This window comes from Plecotus auritus, assembly GCF_963455305.1.
Source record: "Plecotus auritus genome assembly, chromosome: 1".
Classification (NCBI taxonomy): Eukaryota; Metazoa; Chordata; class Mammalia; order Chiroptera; family Vespertilionidae; genus Plecotus; species Plecotus auritus.
In genome coordinates, this window is record NC_137770.1 from 70390314 (window position 1) to 70411181 (window position 20868).

General features: G+C 40.8%; 1 protein-coding gene across 6 annotated transcripts in view; it reads right to left on the minus strand.

Moving 5' to 3' along the window:
• Positions 1-20868, minus strand: part of TMEM62 (transmembrane protein 62) — a 76906-nt gene that overhangs the window by 38784 nt on the left and 17254 nt on the right. Inside the window, exons 1-5 of one of the 6 annotated variants that reach the window (XM_080674677.1) lie at positions 16782-17245; positions 16364-16475; positions 14982-15119; positions 11909-11954; positions 1717-1858 (exon numbers count right to left, since the gene is read on the minus strand). In XM_080674677.1, coding sequence (XP_080530803.1) covers positions 1717-1858; positions 11909-11954; positions 14982-15119; positions 16364-16475; positions 16782-16961 — 618 coding nt within the window. In that variant the 5' untranslated portion in view covers positions 16962-17245. Of the gene's footprint in view, positions 1-1716; positions 1859-11908; positions 11955-14981; positions 15120-16363; positions 16476-16781; positions 17246-20868 lie in introns of those variants that run through there. The other 5 variants (XM_080674678.1, XM_080674679.1, XM_080674680.1 and 2 more) reach the window with 5 other exon arrangements.

Here is a 20868-nt window from a genome sequence, read left to right on the forward strand (position 1 = left end):
GAGGATTAGCAAAAAAAAAAAATCAATAAAAATGTATTTTTTTAAACAGAAAGAACTGATACACACAATAATATGGATATATCTCAGAAACATTATACTGAGTAAAAGAAGCCAAATGCAAGAGTACCTTCTGTATGATCTCATTTATATAAAACTCTAGAACAAACAAAAGTAATCTATGCTGACAGAAAACCCGAACAATTGTCCCCTGGGACTGGGGGTGGAGACTGACTTTGCAAGAGAACTTTCTGGGGTTCTTAGTTGTGGTGAGAGTTACACACCAATATAGACATTTATCAAAACTCTGCAAACAACCCGGCCAGCGTGACTCAGTGATTGCAAGTCAACTTATGAACTAGGAGCTCACGGTTTGATTCTCAGTCAGGGCAGATGCCCAGGTTTTGGGTTCAGTCCCCAGAAGGGGGCATGCAGGAGGCAGCCGATCAATGATTCTCTCATCATTGATGTGTATATCTCTCTCCCTCTCCCTTTATGAAATCAATAAAAAAAATATATATATATTTTAAAACTCTTCAAACAGTTGAAATGAGTGCATTTTATTATATGTAAATCATCCCTCAAGAAGTTGATTGCAAAAATAACTTGTACATATGTAAATGTACATTAATATTATCTGTAAAGTGCTATTGGCAATAAATTCCTGGGCCCCACCCTCAGTGTTTCTAATTTGATACATTGCAAGTAAAGCCGGGAATCTTCATTTTATAAGACTCCAGCTGATTTTTATGCAGATGATCCTTCAATCATACCTTTAAAAAACATTATTCTGAGGTGTACTTTTAAAAATAACATTTTAATCAACTCGGTCTAAAGACATTTGATAGATAAAAAACAAAATACACCTACATTAAATAAAATGCCTAATATAACACAGTGCATCAGACAATATTCTGTTCACTTGATTTCAAGCCCCTCTACACCCTCATATCACTTTGAATCTCTTTCAGCACTTAGCAAATTCAGCCTTTTATGAGTTATTTCTGCACTGGTTTTATGCCCCACCATGAGATTAAATAACTTAAGAGGCCCGGGACTTGACCATATCACCTTTGTATTCTTATACATGGACACATACATATTGCATATGAGCATGTGCTCACTGAACATTTAATGAGTTGCTATTTGTTGTACCAAGAAATAATGATAGGTTCTCAGATGTGACTTTCCAGACAGTTTTAATCCAGCTTACAAAGAGTTTTCACCTAGCTTACAAAAAATTGTTTAAAAGAAACTTATTTATTTCAATATATATATTGAGAGAAAGAGATAGAGATAGAGATGGAGATAGAGATAGAGAGAGATAGAGATGGAGATAGAGATAGAGAGAGAGACCGACCTTTAGTTAAAAATGGCAACTGCAGGGTTTAGGAATATACCATAAAGTATACAAAGCTGTATGCCCTGTACCTTGCTAAGTGCATCTTACACTTAGTACATATTTAATAAATGTTTACTGAATAAATATAAATATAAAATGTGAGGTACTTCTTTCCCAGATTTTGGGGCACGAATAGGTATAGCAATAATAGTGCTGAAGTAGCCAGTAATTTCTTCTGGCTGTACCTGTAATCACAGGAAACTTTTTTCTCTAGCATTTTTAGATAAGGACTTATTTCCCTAGGAAAATTTTAAGTGAGCCACATATATCTGAGAAAAATAGGTTAGCTACAAAGAGAAGTGAGATTTTTACTGTACCTCATCTAAAATTCCAAAGAAATTATAGGGCTTCTTAGGCCCTGGGTTTAGGGTGGCATCCAAAGAAATGAAAGAATAGTTTCCAAAGGGAGTTCTGTGGACATAATGGAAAGAGCCATCTCTACGTATGGCAGAATATTTCCTAAAAAACACAAGACAGAAAAGTTTTAGTGCAATCATAAAAAAACTGAATACATTTAAATGCCCTAATATCACACTATGGTTTGCTTCCTCTGATCTGACAGAGAAATACACTGAACTAGATCCACAATGGATAAAGTGTAAAAGAAATTTTCAAGATTGTTCTCCCATTGTCTCTAAAGACAATAACCAACACACAATGTTGCCAAGTAAAGCAGAGAAGTAGGGGGGCGATTTTAAGCAGTCCACTAAACATTAAGAAAGAGATCAGTCAGAACCTAGTGAAATGGTACTTACCAATCATTAAAACTGTAGTTAAGTCCTACTAAGTACATAGTAGAATTCTTGGTGCAGTGAGATACAAAAGGTGTTTATTTCTTGAAACAGGACTACAGAGGCTTAACTAGCGATAAAAGCTTGCAAAGAAGTCATCAAACCAGGAGAAAACTGATAGTCTAGGTATGGGTCAGTAAACCTTTTTCAGTTCCTAAAAACATACTGATAACATTCACAGGATGCACATCCAGTAATAAAAGTCCTCACCATCTTATGTGTCAATAGTGTTCAGGTGTCTGAAAAGTCGGAGAGTGAAGAGTAGAGAGAAAGGATGGGTAACATAGTACATATAGTACTTGGTGACTAATTATACTCATTAAATATTTGTTAAATAAATGTGAAGGAAAGTATAGATTACATTGGGGTATACCTATATTATTTAAATGTCAGAACATTGTAAGAAAATATCTAAGTGTCCTATATGACTTTTTACCTAACAGCATATATGAAAAATACAAATAAACTTCTGAAACTTAATGTGCCATCAAGGAGCTATATTTAAGCCACAACAGCCATCAACTATATCATAAATTATCATACATATTACAATTAATAGTCAATTCTATTGCCTCTCTTCTTGGTATTTTTAAAATTTCCATTTCAGGGCTTTTTCCTCATTAAAAAGTTTATTTATATTATTCCTGCTCAATGTTTTCACAGTTATTCTTCAGGATTTTATAATCTCATATGTTGTTTATATTGCTATATTTTTGACAAATTAAAATCCAACTATCTAAAAATAAATCCAGGAAAAGAAACCAAGATGGCGGCATAGGTAAACACCTAAACTGCTGCCTCGCACAACAATATCAAAACTACAATTATGAGACAAAACGGACACCATCCAGAACCACAGGAAAGCTGGCTGAGTGGAAATTCTACAACTAGAAGGAAAAAGGAAAGCACACTGAGACTCAGAGGAGCTGCAAAAGGCTGAGGTACAAACACGCGCGCGCAGAGAGTACGGGCGGCTGAGTGCACGGCGGCTGAGTGCTTGGCTGGCTTTCCCAAGCGGGAGGGACACGAAAGCTCCCGACTGTGCTGAACTCCAGTTCCGGGCGAGTTTCCGGGAACCCAGACTCATTCGGAGGGAATCGGGACTGTCAGGAAAAGAGAAAGCACACTGAGACTCAGGAGCTGCGGAAGGCAGAGGTCTGGAGGCGCGCGCGCGCAGAGAAGACTGACTGCTGAGTGCACAGGCGGCTGAGTGCGCGGCTGGCTTTCTAAAGGGGGAGGGAGACGGAAGCTCCTGACTGGGCTGAACTCCAGTTCTGGGCGAGTTTCTGGGAACCCAGACTCATTTGGGGAGAAATTGGACTGTCTGGCAGCGGGCGAAACTCGAGGGCGGCTTTCTCTCAGAGGTGCTTGCAGCAATTACTGAGGAACACTGAGACCCAGGGGCCCCATAGGGCAGGTCTGACGGGAAGCCAAGGCTGTCTGCTCTGCCCTGAGACTCTGCCCCATCCAAGCTGAGCACAGAGGCTTTTGCAATTTTGCAATCTTGTCGCATAAGGTTGTCTCCAGCACAGAAGTTCTCCCAGCATAGACACAGCTGATCCTCACAGACAATTGGCCTGGAGGTCAATTCCTCCCAGTGATACCAACAACAATCAAGACTTAACTACATCAAGGCTGTACACACAGTCCACAAAGGGGTGCACCAAGAGTGTCCACCTCAGGTAACTGGGGTGGCTGAGCCAATGGGCCCTTAGGATACATACCACACAAAGCTACTCTACCAACTCAGAAAAGCAGTGAAAATGCGGAGACAAAGAAACAGATCACAAATGAAAGAACTGGAGGAAAGCAAATGACTGGATATAGAGTTCAAAACTACGGTTATAAGGTTTTTCAAGAATTTCCTAGAAAAGGCCAAAAAATTTAGCGAGACCCTCGAGGATATGAAAAAGGACCAACTAGAAATTAAACATACATTGACTGAAATAAAAAATATTATACAGAGACCTAACAGCATACTAGAGGACCGCAAGAATCAAGTCAAAGATTTGAAATACAAAGAAGCAAAAAACACCCAACTGGAAAAGAAAAAAGAAAAAAAGAATCCAAAAATATGAAGATAGTGTAAGGAGCCTCTGGGACAACTTCAAGCATATCAACATCAAAATTATGGGGGTGCCAGAAGAAGAGAGAGAGCAAGATACTGAAAACCTATTTGAAGAAATAATGACAGAAAACTTCCCCCACCTGGTGAAAGAAATAGACTTACAAGTCCAGGAAGCGCACAGAACCCCAAACAAAAGGAATCCAAAGAGGACCACACCAAGACACATCATAATTAAAATGCCAAGAGCAAAAGACAAAGAGAGAATATTAAAAGCAGCAAGAGAAAAACAGTTAATTACCTACAAGGTAGCACCCATATGATTGTCAGCTGATTTCTCAACAGAAACTATGCAGGCCAGACAGGAGTGGCAAGAAATATTCAAAGTGATGAATAGCAAGAACCTACAAACAAGATTACTCTACCCAGCAAAGCTATGATTCAGAATTGAAGGGCAGATAAAGAGCTTCACAGATAAGAAAAAGCTAAAGGAGTTCATCAACACCAAACCAGTATTATATGAAATGCTGAAAGGTATTCTTTAAGAAGAGGAAGAAGAAGAAAAAGGCAAAGATAAAAATTATGAACAACAAATACATGTCCATCAACAAGTGAATCTAAAAATCAAGTAAATTAAAAATCTGATGAACTGAATAAACTGGTGAATATAATAGAATCAGGGGCATAGAAAGGGAGTGGACTGACAATTCTCAGGGGGAAAGGGGTGTAGGGGTGCGGGAAGAGACTGGACAAAAATCGAACACCTATGGATGAGGACAGTGGAGGGGAGGTAAGGGTAGAGGGTGGGTGGGAACCGGGTGGAGGGGAGCTATGGGGGGAAAAAAGAGGAACAATTGTAATAATCTGAACAATAAAGGTTTATTAAATTTTAAAAAAAATAAATCCAACTATTTAAAGGGAGAAGTTAAAATATATGATAGTTAATAACATTTTTTGAATTCTCGATTTTGGCATTCACTGGGGCACCCTTTTTTAAATTATTTTTTTATTTTTTGTTGACAGTATTACAGATGTAATTTTCTTCCCCTTTACCTGCCTCTGCTTATCCCCTACTCTCTCCCCTCACCCCCTCCCCACAAGTCTTCACCACCCTATTGTCTGTGTCCATGGACTATGCATATGTGTTTTGGTTTATCGCCCCTCCTCCCTGCAACCCCACATCGAGGTATGTCAGTCTGTTCATGCCTCCATGCTTTGGTTCTTATTTTGTTGGTCAATTCATTTTGTTCATTAGATTCCACAAGTAAGTGATATCATGTGATATTTGTCTTTCTCTGATTGCTTATTTCACTTAGCATAACAGTCTCCAGGTCCATCCATGCTGTCTCAAAGGGTAAAGGGTCCCTCTTTTTTACAGCTGTATAATATTCCATTGTGTAAATATACCACAGCTTTTTTACCCATTCATCTATTGATGGCCACTTGGTCTATTTCCACATCTTCGCTATTGTAAATAATGCTGCTATGAACACAGGGGTGCACATATTCTTTCTGATGGGTGTTTTGGAGTTTTTAGGATATATTCCCAGAAGTGGGATCACTGGGTCAAATGACAGTTCCATTTTTAATTTTTTTAGAAAACTTCATACTGTTATCCATAGTGCATTCCCATTCACTAGCAGTGAACTAGTGTTCCCTTTTCTCCACATCCTCTGGTGTATTCTTAAGCTCAAGATTTAACTTCAAGATTTCTTTCCTTCAGGTTGATATTTCTGTGATAGATAGATGATAGATAGATAGGTAGGTAGGTAGGTAGGTAGGTAGATAGATAGATAGATAGATATGTAGATATGTGCTATTTAGATAGATAGATAGATAGATAGATAGATAGATAGATATGTAGATATGTGCTATTTATTAAACTCAGATAGGTTAGGCCAGTGGTCGGCAAACTCATTAGTCAACAGAGCCAAATATCAACAGTACAACGATGGAAATTTCTTTTGAGAGCCAAATTTTTTAAACTTAAACTTCTTCAAAAGAGACTCGCCCAGGCCATGGTATTTTGTGGAAGAGCCACACTCAAGGGGCCAAAGAGCCGCATGTGGCTCGCGAGCCGCAGTTTGCCGACCACGGAGTTAGGCAGTTAGAACAAAAATATAAAGATAAGAAACTTTAAAGTGATTAATAACTTTACTTTCCCAATAAACACTCAGATCCTAAGCCCTATTAATTCTTCTTTGAAAATGTTTCTTAACTCCATTCCCATAATCACAATCAAGACACAAACAGTTAATAAAAAGTGAAAGATTTTCATCTCTGTCCTTTTCTCACATTAACAAAAGAGGAATACCTCCTCTTCCAAGTTATGGTGACTAATTATATGGTAACCAATTCTTTTTTTTTAATCTTTTTTTTAATATATATATATTTTTTTATTTTATTGATATTTTACAAAGAGGAAGGGAGAGGGATAGAGAGCTAGAAACATCAATGAGAGAGAAACATCGATCAGCTGCCTCCTGCACACTCCCCACTGGGGATGTGCCCGCAGCCAAGGTACATGCCCTTGACCGGAATCGAACCCGGGACCCTTCAGTCTACAGGCCAACGCTCTATCCACTGAGCCAAACCGGTTTCGGCAGTAACCAATTCTTTTCGACATATCATCCTCAAATTGATGCCACCATTCCCATATCCAGGAACTTAGATAGATTTGTCTTCTCAGGCCCTTTCCATATTATGACTGGACTGCTGCAGGACTCCCCTATTTGGTATCTATACAGCTTCAGTCTCTCCCTCTTTTTTCTTTTTTATCCTTATCTTTTTATTGATGTGCAATTATCTTTATAAGATACTATTTTCATTATGTTACTTGTCTTCTTAGGAACCTATACTGGATTATGAACTATTATCCATCACATCTAAATCTCTATGCTTCTCACTTAAGACCTTCATTAAATTGGCCCCAAGATACCAACCCTCATTATGAACCCTAATTTTGGTGATAACCGGTTTCTTTACTGTCCCCAAAAGTTCATTCTAGCTTTTATTTTGTTTTTGTTTGGGGGTTGGTTTTATTGTTGTTGTTTTTGCCTAAAATATACCACTCGAAGTATCTTACTTTTTGAAATGCTACCCCCTCTTTTAAGACTGGACACAGCCCAGCCAGTATGGCTCAGTGGTTGAGTGTCAACATATGCACCAAGAGGTCACTGGTTCGATTCCCTGTCAGGGCACATGCCCAGATTGAGGGCTTTAACCTCAGTAGGAAGTGTGCAGGAGGCAGCTGTTCAATGCTTCTTTCGCATCAATGTTTTTATCTCTCTCCCTGCTCCCTTTAAAAAAGATGAATATTCTTTATTTCAGTCAGTGTATGTTCTTGCTATTCATCTTTATCTCTCTCCCTCCTTTCTCTAAAAAAATTATTAAAAAATATTGAAAAATAAAAAACACTGGACACAATTTTCACTTCTTTTATAGTCTTCTTTAACTTACAACTAGTAGATAAATAAGTTCTGAAGACCTAATGCAGAGCGTAGTCAACAATACTATAACTTCAAAGATGAAAAGAGACTAGATTTTAATTCTTGTCACCACAAAGAAAAATAATTTATGTGACAAGACAGAGGTATTAGCTATGGTGGTAATCATATTGCAATATATAAATGTAACATATGAACATGCTATATACCTTAAACTTACACAATACTATATGCCAATTAAGTCCAAAATTAAAAAAAAAAATTAAATTAAAAATAAAGTCTTCTCTCTGTCCACTCCAAGCTGACCTCCACCTTTTCTGATTTCTCAGTGATTACCATGTATAATAATCTAGCACAGTGTTCGGCAAACCGCGGCTCGCGAGCCACATGCAGCTCTTTGGCCCCTTGAGTGTGGCTCTTCCACAAAATACCACGTGCGGGCGCGCACGTACAGTGCGATTGAAACTTTGTGGCCCATGCGCAGAAGTCGGTTTTCAGCCTGGGCAAGTCTATTTTGAAGAAGTGGCGTTAAAACACTCAAGGGGCCAAAGAGCCGCATGTGGCTTGCAAGCCGCAGTTTGCCGACCACAGATCAAGCATATCATCAGCCATTCCTTCATGTTCTTTTCTAGCTGTTACCTAACAATTTTTATCACCTTTAGCTAGACAGACTTCCTTGAAGGTATAGACTATATTTTTTAGTATTAATTCTTTTTTTTAAAATAAATCTTTATTCAGATTATTACAATTGTTTCTCCTTTTCCCCCCCATAGCTCCCCTCCACCCGGTTCCCACCCCACCTTCTGCCCTTACCTCCCCCACACTCATCCATAGGTGTATGATTTCTGTCCAGTCTCTTCCTGAACCACCCCCATACACCTTTACCCCTGAAAATTATCAGTCCACTCCCTTTCTATGCCCCTGATTCTATTATATTCACCAGATTATTCTGTTCCTCAGGTTTTTAATTCACTTGATTTTTAGGTACACTTGTTGATAGATATGTATTTGTTGTTCATAATTTTTTTTAATTTCAATAAATCTTTATTCAGATTATTACAATTGTTTCTCCTTTTTCCCCCAGTAGCTCCCCTCCACCCAGTTCCCACCCCACCTTCTGCCCTTACCTCCCACCCACTGTCCTCATCCATAGGTGTACGATTTTTGTCCAGTCTCTTCATGAACCCCCATACCCCTTTCCCCATGAGAATTATCAGTCCACTCTCTTTCTATGCCCCTGATTCTACTATATTCACCACATTATTCTGTTCCTCAGGTTTTTAATTCACTTGATTTTTAGGTTCACTTGTTGATAGATATGTATTTGTTGTTCATAATTTTTATCTTTACTTTTTTCTTCTTCCTCTTCTTTAAGAATACCTTTCAGCATTTCATATAATACTGGTTTGGTGGTGATGAACTCTTTTAGCTTTTTCTTATCTGTGCAGCTCTTTATCTGCCCTTCCATTCTGAATGATAGCTTTGCTGGGTAGAGTAATCTTGGTTGTAGGTTCTTGCTATTCATCACATTGAATATTTCTTGCCATTCCCGTCTGGCCTGCATAGTTTCTGTTGAGAAATCAGCTGACAGTCGTATGGGTACTCCCTTGTAGGTAACTAACTGTTTTTCTCTTGCTGCTTTTAATATTCTCTCTTTGTCTTTTGCTCTTGGCATTTTAATTATCATGTGTCTTGGTGTGGGCCTCTTTGGATTCCTTTTGTTTGGGGTTCTGTGCGCTTCCTGGACTTGTAAGTCTATTTCTTTCACCAGGTGGGGGAAGTTTTCAGTCATTATTTCTTCAAATAGGTTTTCAGTATCTTGCTCTCTCTCTTCTTCTGGCACCCCCATAATTCTGATGTTGGTACACTTGAAGTTGTCCCAGAGTCTTCTTACACTATCTTCAACTTTTTGGATTTATTTTTTGCTTTTTGCTTTTTTGGTTGAGTGTTTTTTGCTTCTTTGTATTTCAATTCTTTGACTTGATTCTTGTGTTCCTCTAGTCTGTTGTTGGGTCTCTGTATAATATTTTTTATTTCAGTCAGTGTATGTTTAATTTCTAGTTGGTCCTTTTTCATATCTTCGAGGGTCTCGTTATATTTATCGGCCTTTTCTAGGATATTCTTGAAAAGCCTTATAACCGTGGTTTTGAATTCTATATCCAGTCGTTTGTTTTCCTCCATTTCTTTCGTTTGTGATCTGTTTCTTTGACACTGCATTTCACTGCTTCCCTGAGTTGGTAGGGTAAATTTGTGTGTGCTAGGTTTCCTATATGGCCCAGTGGGTTGGCCTCCCCAGTTAACCTGAGGTGGACACTCTTGGTGCACCCCTTTGTGGACTGTGTGTACAGCCTTGTTGTAGTTAAGTCTTGATTGTTGTTGGTATCACTGGGAGGAATTGACCTCCAGGCCAGTTGGCTGTAAGGATCAGCTGTGTCTACGCTGGGAGAAGTTCGGTGCTGGAGACAGCCTTATACGATTAGACTTGCCAAATTGCAATAGCCTCTGTGCTCAGCTTGGATGGGGTGGAGTCTCAGGGTGGAGCAGACAGTCTTAGCTTCCAGTCAGCCTTGCCCTTGCGCGCGCACGCCTCCAGACCTCTGCCTTCCCCGGCTCCCGAGTCTCCGCCCGAGAGTCCATATTCCCCCCACAAGAGCGTGGGTCCCCAGGGGCTCGCCTGGAACTGGGGTTCAGTGCAGTCAGAACTGGGGCTCAGTGCAGTCAGGAGCTTCCGACTCCCTTCCACTAGGGAAAGCCTGTGGCAACCTCCGCAGCCTTTGTGCGCACTGGCACGCGCGCCTCCAGACCTTTGCCTTCCCCGGCTCCCGAGTCTCCGCCCGAGAGTCCACATTCCCCCCCGTAAGAGCGTGGGTCCCCAGGGGCTCGCCTGAACCTGGGGTTCAGTGCAGTCAGAACTGGGGTTCAGTGCAGTCAGGAGCTTCTGACTCCCTTCTGCCAGGGAAAGCCTGTGGCAACCTCCGCAGTCTTTGTGCGCACTGGCACGCCGGGGCTTCCCTGGGTCTCCCCCAGGTCTCCGAGTCTCCGGGTGCCTTTCTCTCTAGCTGAGAGACCAGACTGCCCCTGTATGAGCCTGGGTCCATGGGTTTCGCCCGGGACTGGGGTTCAGTGCAGTCGGAACTGGGGTTCAGTGTGGTCGGGGGCTTCCTTCCCCCTTCTGCCAGAGAAAGTCAGCCAGGCTCTCAGCCGCCCTTCCTTTCTGCGCGCACAAAGACCCTTTGCCATACCTCCAATTCTCTGTGAGCTTTTCTCTTTCCTTCTAGTTGTAGAATTTCCACTCAGCCAGCTTTCCTGTGGTTCTGGATGGTGTCCGTTCTGTCTTTTAGTTGTAGTTTTGAAATTGTTGTGCGAGGCAGCAGTTTAGGTGCTTACCTATGCCGCCACCTTGGTTTCTCCTAATTCTTTTTTTTTTTTTTGTAGGTGACCAGTTTAATAAGTAAGCGAAGTTACATACAAGGGTTGTCTAGGTGGCTGCATGACCAGTAGATCTACACCCACCTACCAGAATCTTAAACATTTATACAGAGGCCTTATGAATATTACTCTTGTATCTCTCATACTATCTAACCAATGATGGGCTCTCAATAAATATTTGCTACTTGACTGACAATGCAGAAATACTGTGAATTTATAATCAAAAGAAGAATCTTAACACATTGAGATCCGAGAATCAGTTTTCTAACTCAAGATCCTTTCACATTCACAATCTTTTTCATATTCATGGCACATAAAGGAAACTTTAATATTTGTATGACATTCTGGAATGAAAGGACAAAGCAGCCAGAGGTGACCAACTCGGCACTTCAGCCACCCTAGCGGCTGAGAAAATCAATATCTCAGCATTCCTAAAACCTATAGTATTCTAGTTGACAAGCTCTGATCTAAATGACTTCTGCTATGCATCAATGGCAATAAATAAATAAATAAATAAATAAATAAATAAATAATGTCTATGTGGATTACAAGTACCATTACCCAAGAAAAAGCATATGAAATAAAAAGAATTAAAAGAAAAAGTCCCAAAACAAAAACAAAAAATTGTATGTCATACACATTAAAAAAAAAAAGTCTCCTTTTCTAAATTACCAGTTTCTGTAAATAGAAATTTATCTGTTAAAAAATGTTTTCACCCATTCATTGACTGTACCCTTTTTGTAACACATGATGGTCTGTCTTCTGTTCATTACAGTACCTGTAATAATTCTCGACGCTCTCCAGACTTGGAACATTGAATGAATCTAATTAAAAAGAAAAGAGCAAACATCATCTTAAAAATAAAAATGCACCCTGGCCAGTGTGGCTCAGTTGGTTGGGCATTATCCCATGCACCAAAAGGTTGCTGGTTCAATTCCTAGTCAGGGCACATGCCTGAGCTGTGGGCTCAATCCCTAGTGGGGAGCGTGTGGGAGGCAGCCAATCAATGTCCCACTCGCACATCAGTGTTTCTCTTTCTCTCTCCCTCCCCCTTCCTCTCTCTCTGAAAATCAGTAGAAATATTAAAAAGAAAAAAGTGCAAACGTGTTAATGACTAAAGAAAAATTACAATTCTTTCAATAACACTTTAAATGGTAGAATGCCAATAGATGAGATTGATAATTTTAAAATTTGAAAATAGAATTCAGATTATCTGGAAACTTGTTTAAGGCATCTAGTATACTGGAGAATAATAAATACTTTGAATTACATACTATTTTAGAATACATATCACTTTGAAAGTATAAGGCTGGATGGTTATTGCTATTGTTTTAAACATGTGATTCTGGAAGCCGCAAGGACTGGATTGATGCCTGATATATGGATACATACCAAGTGCCTCTAAAAAACAGATTACTTTGATAACAGCCCCTCTCCTCTTAAATCTTAAGAAGATTCAGTAAGGAAGGAATTACATAATAGTAAGGGTTAAGGTTCAGGATGTCATGGAATACTTATCAGGAAACTAGAGGGGGTCCCTCAGCCCAGTCTGCCCCCTCTCACAGTCCAGGAGCCCTCAGGGGCGGGAGGCAACCCGGCAATCAGGGGAAGGTGACGCCCCCATTACACCTCTGCTGCTGCCACTGCCGGCAGCACAAGCCTCAGACGGCCCTGGTTACCTGAGCCTTAGGCGGCCCTGGGCGGCTGGGCAGCCACCATCCGAGGCTTGCCTGCGCCTCGGGCCAGCCCTGGGCAGCTGAGGGGCTGAGGATGGGTCTGGCCGCACTGTGTGCCCGCCACCCCCCAATAGGGCTGAAAGGACTGGGGGACTCGGGCGGGGCTGAGGGGACTAGGTGCTGGCATCTTGTGGCTATGGGTGTCACCATCTTTGTGACAGTGTGACCGTCAACTTGCATATTCTCTCTTTATTAGGTAGGATACAGTGATTTCATAGTTTGACTGACTGCAACAGCTAAAACTGCTTCGATTCCAGGAATCCACTACATTTTTAATAACCTTAGAAATTAATCTTTAAGTCCAATCTAGCCCCAAAGAAATATAATGTATATGTAACTTCTTGCTTAGTAAGAGAAAAATTGTTATAAATTTTAGTAAAGATTAGTTTCTGCTCCCTTGATAGCACAACATGTATGTATATGCCCATACCATAAACATTTATGCCTATGCAAGTTAAGTTAGATTATTATGAACTCCGAGGACTATGCAGATTATTTAAACACAAGAGTCTATTTGATATTTCTTACTTGAAATAAGTCAGCACCGTGGCTTGGAAAACTTTTTTAAAAAATACACATATTTATTATTTATTGCAAAAGAATTTGACCTGTACCACTAATTAGGATCAGGGAAAAGGGGAAATATAAATATAGCAGAGAAAGTTGTAAGCCGGATATCCTATTTTCAATTTATAATTAATAGTTGCTTTGTAAAAAGGCATCTTTTAATCAAACCAACAACTGTATATTACACCAGATAGATTTATCTGCTTAAAATGGTAGAGTTTTTAAAAATATAATTAGGTACTTACCACCAATGAATAATCAAATGAAGCAGACAAATTAAGTAACTAACCAGTAAGAAAGTTAACCTTTATAAAACAAACAAATCTACTACCATCATGATACTTTTAGAGAAGAGTTCATTTCCTTACTATCACAACAATGATCATCTAAAAAACAGAAAGGGATTATCCATTTCTCTCTTCATGCAGATGGGGATTTATTTGCAATTTTAATTTATACACAGTAAAAGTAATTCTTTGTGATGTACAGTTCTATAGATTTTGAGAAATGCACGGTAATATATGTACTACCACAATCAACATACAGAACAGTTCCACTACCCACCAAAATTCTCTCTTGATGGCCTCTTTATAGTCAACCTTCTCCCCATCCCTACCCCTGGCAACTGCAATCTGTTATCTATCCATAGTTTTGCCTTTTCTTGAATGTGATAAAACTGGAATCATACAGTATATAAACTGACAAGTCTGGCTTCTTTCACCTAGCAAAATGTGTATTTTTTAAAATATTCACCTGCATGGGTTTTGCTAGAAGCTTTTCTTCCATGTAAAAAAGAAAGGACCATACCAACTTTCCCCTCTAAGGCCAACATTGACATCTGTATTTTTATATTTACTTATTTTTAAAATATATTTTTATTGATTTCAGAGAGGAAGGGAGAGAAAGATTAATGATGAGAGAGAATCACTGATCGGCTGCCACCTGCATGCCCACACTGAGGATCAAGCACACACGTGGGCATATACCCTGATGGGGAATCGAACCATGACCTCCTGGTTCATAGGTCGCCACTCAACCACTGAGCCACACCAGCCAGGTGACATCTGTAGTTTTAAAATCACATATCATAGTTGTATTTCAGAATTGTGGCCTTTAGTATTTCTAAACCTAGGTTACAATGTCCCATTTTATAATCTAAACTAGGGGCCTGATGCACGAAGATTTGTGCAAGAATGGGCCTTCCTTCCCCTGGCTGCCAGCAGTGCCTTCGCTCTGGCCCGAGCCGCCTTTCCGCCTTCCCTCGCTGCCCAGAGGCCCGGAGCAGCTGGGGTGGTGCGCAATGCCTGCAGTGTCACAATGGTGACATCGCAAGCCTCCCACCCCACTCCTGGCCACTTGGAGCCTGTGTATGCAAATTAACCCGCCATTTTGTTGGGTTAATTTGCATACTCACTCCTGAATGGCTGGTGGGCGTCTCGAATGTACGGTCAATTAGCATGTTACTCTTTTATTAGGTAGATTAAAGAATCTAGGCCCCTGGAGGGAATAAAAATATAGCCTTAATTATATGTGGGTCTTGACTCTTACCATGATTTCCTTTGACATCAAGCCACTTGGTTTTTTCCATGACCATTGTCTTCTTCAGAATACTGTGGTAAGTTTGCCATTCTACCTTCTGCTGCATAGATCCCAACAGGTCCTTTGTTTTGGCATCTGTCAGATCTCCTGCAGATTTACATAAGAAATGAATTGCAATACAAAATAAACCCAAGAGGAGATTCAAGATTCAATTTATTTTAATGCACACTGAAGGAACAGATACTTAAAGTATTCAACATGTGTAAGCATAGCCACTTTTGAGTCCATTCATTTGTTCCTTATAGCTTAGCAAATGCCTATTTAACCTCCTATATTAGAAATGGGTTGTGGAAAAAATATATCTTTAAAGAGAGCATGGACTGACCAGTGTGGCTCAGTGGACTGAGCACTGACACATGCACCAAGGGGTTGCTGGTTCAATTCCCAATCAGGGCACATGCTCGGGTTGCGGACTGCATCACCCATGGGAGGCAGCCGTTTGATATTTTATGTTTCTATCTTTCCTTCTCCTTTCCTCTCAATCTAAAGATCAATAAAAACATACTTTAAAAAAGAGAGCATGGGACTCTAACAAAAATTATAAGAAATTCCAACAGTCTGGGCAGGTGCCTAATGTCTATGGCAATGGCTGTAATCTAACCAAATATTATTTTTACAGCAAGAAGCAATCTGGAAGGTGTAGATTGGACAAAGAAATACCAAAATTTCTAGAAAACTAGACAGACCCTTGAAATAGAAGTCTGCCATAAGATAGGACTGCTATTCCATCATATCAGTAGAAGTGTTTCAGTAAGGTAGGTGGGATCAATCCCCTAGTGGACAAGATAGATGCTCCTTTAGCTTCTTCTCCTCCAACATGGTTTGGGAGCAAATGGTTAGGGGTTTGAAGATTCTAGGGAACCCAAGTCTCAGAAGTACCAAGGGCTGAAGAAAAAGTGTCCTGATAATTTAAGCCTCAAACAATTGACAAAATAAGATTAACTGTAAAAAACATGGAAATATGAGTGTGTTTTGTTTTAAAGGTAACTTTTGAGTTGTGGTTAAAGGGCTTTCCCTAATCCTCTCTCAAATTCAGGAATGCAGCATAAAAAAACAGGTACAAATACAGCAGACATTAAGGTGAGAACACCGAGTCCTGCTTCTACCGCTTTAACAAAACCTTGCTATGACAAATCTTTTATCCTGGATCTTGATTCAGTTATCCATAGGCAAATGGAATTACAATGTGTTATCTCCTCTACAGGAGGAGGGCTCACCTGGGACTGGGGCTATAGTGTTTCCAATGTTCCCAAAGTGAAGAGCTGCAGCCCTGGCTATCATTCTACCTTCCGCACCACAGAACAACATGATAGCACAGCAACCTTCCTTACCTGTTGCTAGGACGAGAGCTGGTTGAATGATGTCAATAGTTTCAGAACAGAACTTCTCTAAGTCTGCAGCTCTGCCTGGGTCATGAAACCTGCTCAGGTGAAGGTCGGATATCTGCCGAAAGCAGGTATTAAACAGATATCTGAGTCAGGAAGAGGCAGCACGTACAGAGCAACCCAGCGGCTCTCTAAGGGGGTAGGAAAAAGCAAAGATGCAGTGCAACAGAGAACCCATCCCATCCAGGAAGGACCGACCCCCACCCCCACCCCACCCCCGCCAAGAGTTTGGGGCCTGAATGGGCACGGGTCCTGCCCCCGCGGAAACTGCCAGCGTCTCACCAAGTCCTGCCAGCTCTGCAACCAGCCGCCCCTCGCGCCCCCGACCCCCGGCCCCCATCTCGCCAGGCTCCCCCAGCGTCACCTGCAGACCCCAGAAGATATTGCTGGCTTCAGGGCCCGGCGCAGGGTGCGGCCTCCTGGGGACGCGGGTCTGGGGCAGCGGCGAGGTCTGGCCCGCCAGGCCGTAGTACTCCAGGAGCACGGCCGTCAGCGCCGCGGCCACAAGGCCCGCCACCACCCTGAAGGCCAGCACTGCAGCCATACTGCCCGCCCGGGCCCGGCGCAGCGCCCGCGGGAGCGGCTCTGGCCGACCTTAAGGACTCGGTCGCGGAGCCTACCGCGCCGCTCTGGAACGCCGCCACTGGCACCTGCGCCTTCCCGGGCACCTGCCCCTCGCGGCCGCCTGCAGCTCTGGGTTGGGTTTGCTAAAGTAATGAGGGTGAAGAAAAGCAAACCGAGAGACCCCCAACGCCATTCAGGGTTGCCGAGGGGTGTCAGGGAAGGAGCCGGTTCCGGGAGGCGGGGCTAGAATTCTGGCCCCGCCTTAGTCATTTCTGACCTCTTGTGAGTCAGCGTCCTTACCAATAAAACAGCTTAATAATACCTCCGGGGCGTATTTCACAGGGTTGTGAGAATCAAAGTATTCGCGAGGACACCTTTTAAATTGCAGCACACACACACACACACACACACACACACACACACACACACACTAATAATAATAATAATAAATTGCAGTACACATGTGACAGTTGACTTTCTCTGGCCCCTTCTGATTATTAACAACCTGCTTCCATATGTGGTGTTTTTTTTAGATGTAAAACCAATGTTTTGTGAAGTATTTTTTCTCTTAAACCTGATTTCACATGCATTTAGTTACATAGTATTCCAATAAAGTGTATAACATTCATTTAATACATTTTAAATACTTAGAATGAGCCAGGCACAGAAGAATTAGATTCCGGCTGAGGAAAAGAGTGAAGAAATAAAATGGAGTCACTATGTCAAGCTGCTAAATTATAAAAATCCAGTAGGCTAAGGCAAAGGAAACAACTCTCTTCTTGCTTTTACTAGCCTGGGAACTTAAACTTTGGAATCTTTCAGTTGTGCAGCAATGCCTGGCGATACCCAAATTCCACAAACCTTTGAAGGACTTAAGAATGTTCATGCCCTGACCGGTTTGGCTCAGTGGATAGAGGAGCGTCGGCCTGCGGACTGGAGGGTCCCAGGTTCGATTTCGGTCAAGGGCATGTACCTTGGTTGCCGGCACATCCCCAGTAGGGGGTGTGCAGGGGGCAGCTGATCGATGTTTCTCTCTCATCAATGTTTCTAACTCTCTATCCCTCTCCCTTCCTCTCTGTAAAAATCAATAGAATATATTTAAAAAAAAAAAAAAAAAAAAAAAAAAAGAATGTTCATGTGCTGTCAGACTGGTGAGCATCGACCCAGGAACCAAGAGGTCATTGGTTCAATTCCTGTCAGGGCATATGCTTGGGTTGCCAGCTCAATTCCCAATAGGGGTCGTGCAGGAGGCAACCAGTTGTATCTCTCTCACATCGATGTTTCTCTTTCTCTCTTTCCCTCCCTCCCTTCTTTCTACTCTCTCTAAAAATCAATGGAAAAAGATATTCTCAGATGAGGATTAACAACAACAGAAAAAAATGGATAGTATTTCTGAGTGACAGAGATTGGGGGCGGGGGGTATGGGGAGAAGCATTTTCTACCACGACCTAACAACATGAACTAAAGTATTAAGGTGAGAAAATGCATATTGAGGAGATAGTAAGCATTTTATTTGGCTGGACCTGGGTTTTACCTAGAAGAATAACAGTAATGAGACCAGACCCTTAGTTTCAGCCACATTGTGAAAGGCCTTTATAAATGCCAAGAGTGAAGATAGACCTGGCAATAGCATAGGAAACCGACTGGACAGGGGAGAGTTGCAACAGAGAATCCTATTAGAAGGATATTGGGCCGAAACCGGTTTGGCTCAGTGGATAGAGCATCGGCCTGCGGACTGAAGGGTCCCGGGTTCGATTCTGGTCAAGGGCATGTACCTTGGCTGCGGGCACATCCCCAGTGGGAGGTGTGCAGGAGGCAGCTGATCGATGTTTCTCTCTCATCGAAGTTTCTAGCTCTCTATCCCTCTCCCTTCCTCTCTGTAAAATATCAATAATATATATATATATATATATATATATATATATATATATATATATATATATATAGAAGGATATTGGAATAATCCAGTGCTGTGGTCAGAATGTGTCCCCATAAAATTCATATGTTGAAATCCTAATTCCTAATGTGATAGTATTTAGAGGTGGGCCTTTGATCCAGTCCTCCTGAATAGGATTAGTGCCCTTATAGTAAAAAAGACCCTAGGAGATACCTGCCCCATCCCCCCTTTGAGGACACTGACAAGTTAATAAGTCTGCAGCCTGTAGGAGGGCTTTGACCATGCTGCACTCTGCTCTTAGACTCCCAGCCTCCAGAACTGTGAGAAATAAATTTCTGTTCTTTACATGCCACTCAGTCTGTCTTATTTGTCTTAGTAGCTTGAACAGACTAAGCCATCCAGGTAGTGAGAGGAAAATGGAGGAAGAAGGAAGATGGGAGAATATGACACTGAAATTAGAAAGGAAGAATCAGATGTAAAATTGTAAATACAGAACCTACAGAATTTGACATCTGATTGAATATTTGAGGGGGAAAATAGTTAAAAGTTAATATTAGCCCAGCTGCGGTGGATCAGAGGTTGAGCATCAACCTATGAACCTGGAGGTCATGGTTCGATTGCTGGTTAGGACTCAGTAAACTAGATTTTATTCTCCTGGGTAGCTCAATTGGTTAGAGATCCCAATACATCATGGTTGCAGGTTTGATCCCCAATCAGAGCACATACAAAAAATCAACCAATAAATGCATAAATAAGTGGAACAACAAAAATCAGTATCTCTCTGTCTCTCTAAAAATCAATAAAATAAGTAAAAATGAAAAATGTAAAAATGTGCACTCTATTTGACCTGATATTTCTAAATGTAATAGCTAATCCTAAGGAAAAATATGGATGTTTACAGAGATTTACCAATAAGTAAGGTTATTAAAGCAAAGTTTATAATAGGAGAAAATTAGAAACTACAGTAAGTGGTCCACAATAAGTCTTAAAAATAGAATGGCACAGCCATATAAGGGAATAACATGCAGTAATCTTAAGTAATATTGAAGAAAAATAGCATGTTAACATGTTAATGAGTATTTTCTAAAACTAGAGTATAGTACACACATGCACACAGAAAAAAGCCTGGACGCATATACCAAACTATTAATTATGGTTCTCTTGGGATAGTGAGATTATATGAGGTTATGGTTATTTATGTTTGCTTTGCTCATCCATATTTCTGAGTTTTCAATAATGACCAAGTAAAGAGGGAAATAACCATTTTTTTGAGTTAGCAAAATTTTCTATAGAGGACAGTAAATACTTTAGGCTTTGTGGGCCAGACTGTTTTATTGCAACTATGCAACTCTACTGTTACACAAAAGAATGAGGTGGCAGGGTTCAAAAAAAAAACTTTATAAATATGAAATTGCAAGATCATATATTATGAAATGTTTTTCTTTTGACATTTTCAACCATGTAAAAGCTGTTCTTAGCTTGAAGGCTGTACAAAACAGGCAACAGGTGGATTTGGGGGCCATATTTTGCTAACCCGTTTGAGGATAACTATTCTTTTCTTGCATAACTCATGTTCCTTCAGTGCTGAATTATCTTGATTTTTCCGTTTGGTTTTCCAAGTTCTTATCATTAACTCAAACTTGTTACCAGTTGTCGAAACCTCTAGTTGGTACTTTTAAACCCTTCAAATATTGTGCCATTTTTATTTCTCAGAAGTGGCCTCTTTCATAGTTTTCTGACTTCTCACCTGGCCTGTTTGTTCACCATGTCTGCTACACAGTTGTTATCCTGGTATCTGCTTTCACTCCGTGCCTAGGAATTCCTTTTGTCTTTCCGCTCTCTTAATAATACATTGTTTTATGTATTTCTTGTACTGAATTCACCTGCACTTTTATTACAAGTTTTGTTTAACCTTTTCTCCAAAGAGTCCAGATAGAATACATAGATGGTTGACAGCCTTCACTGACAGGTGCTCAAACCATTATAGATA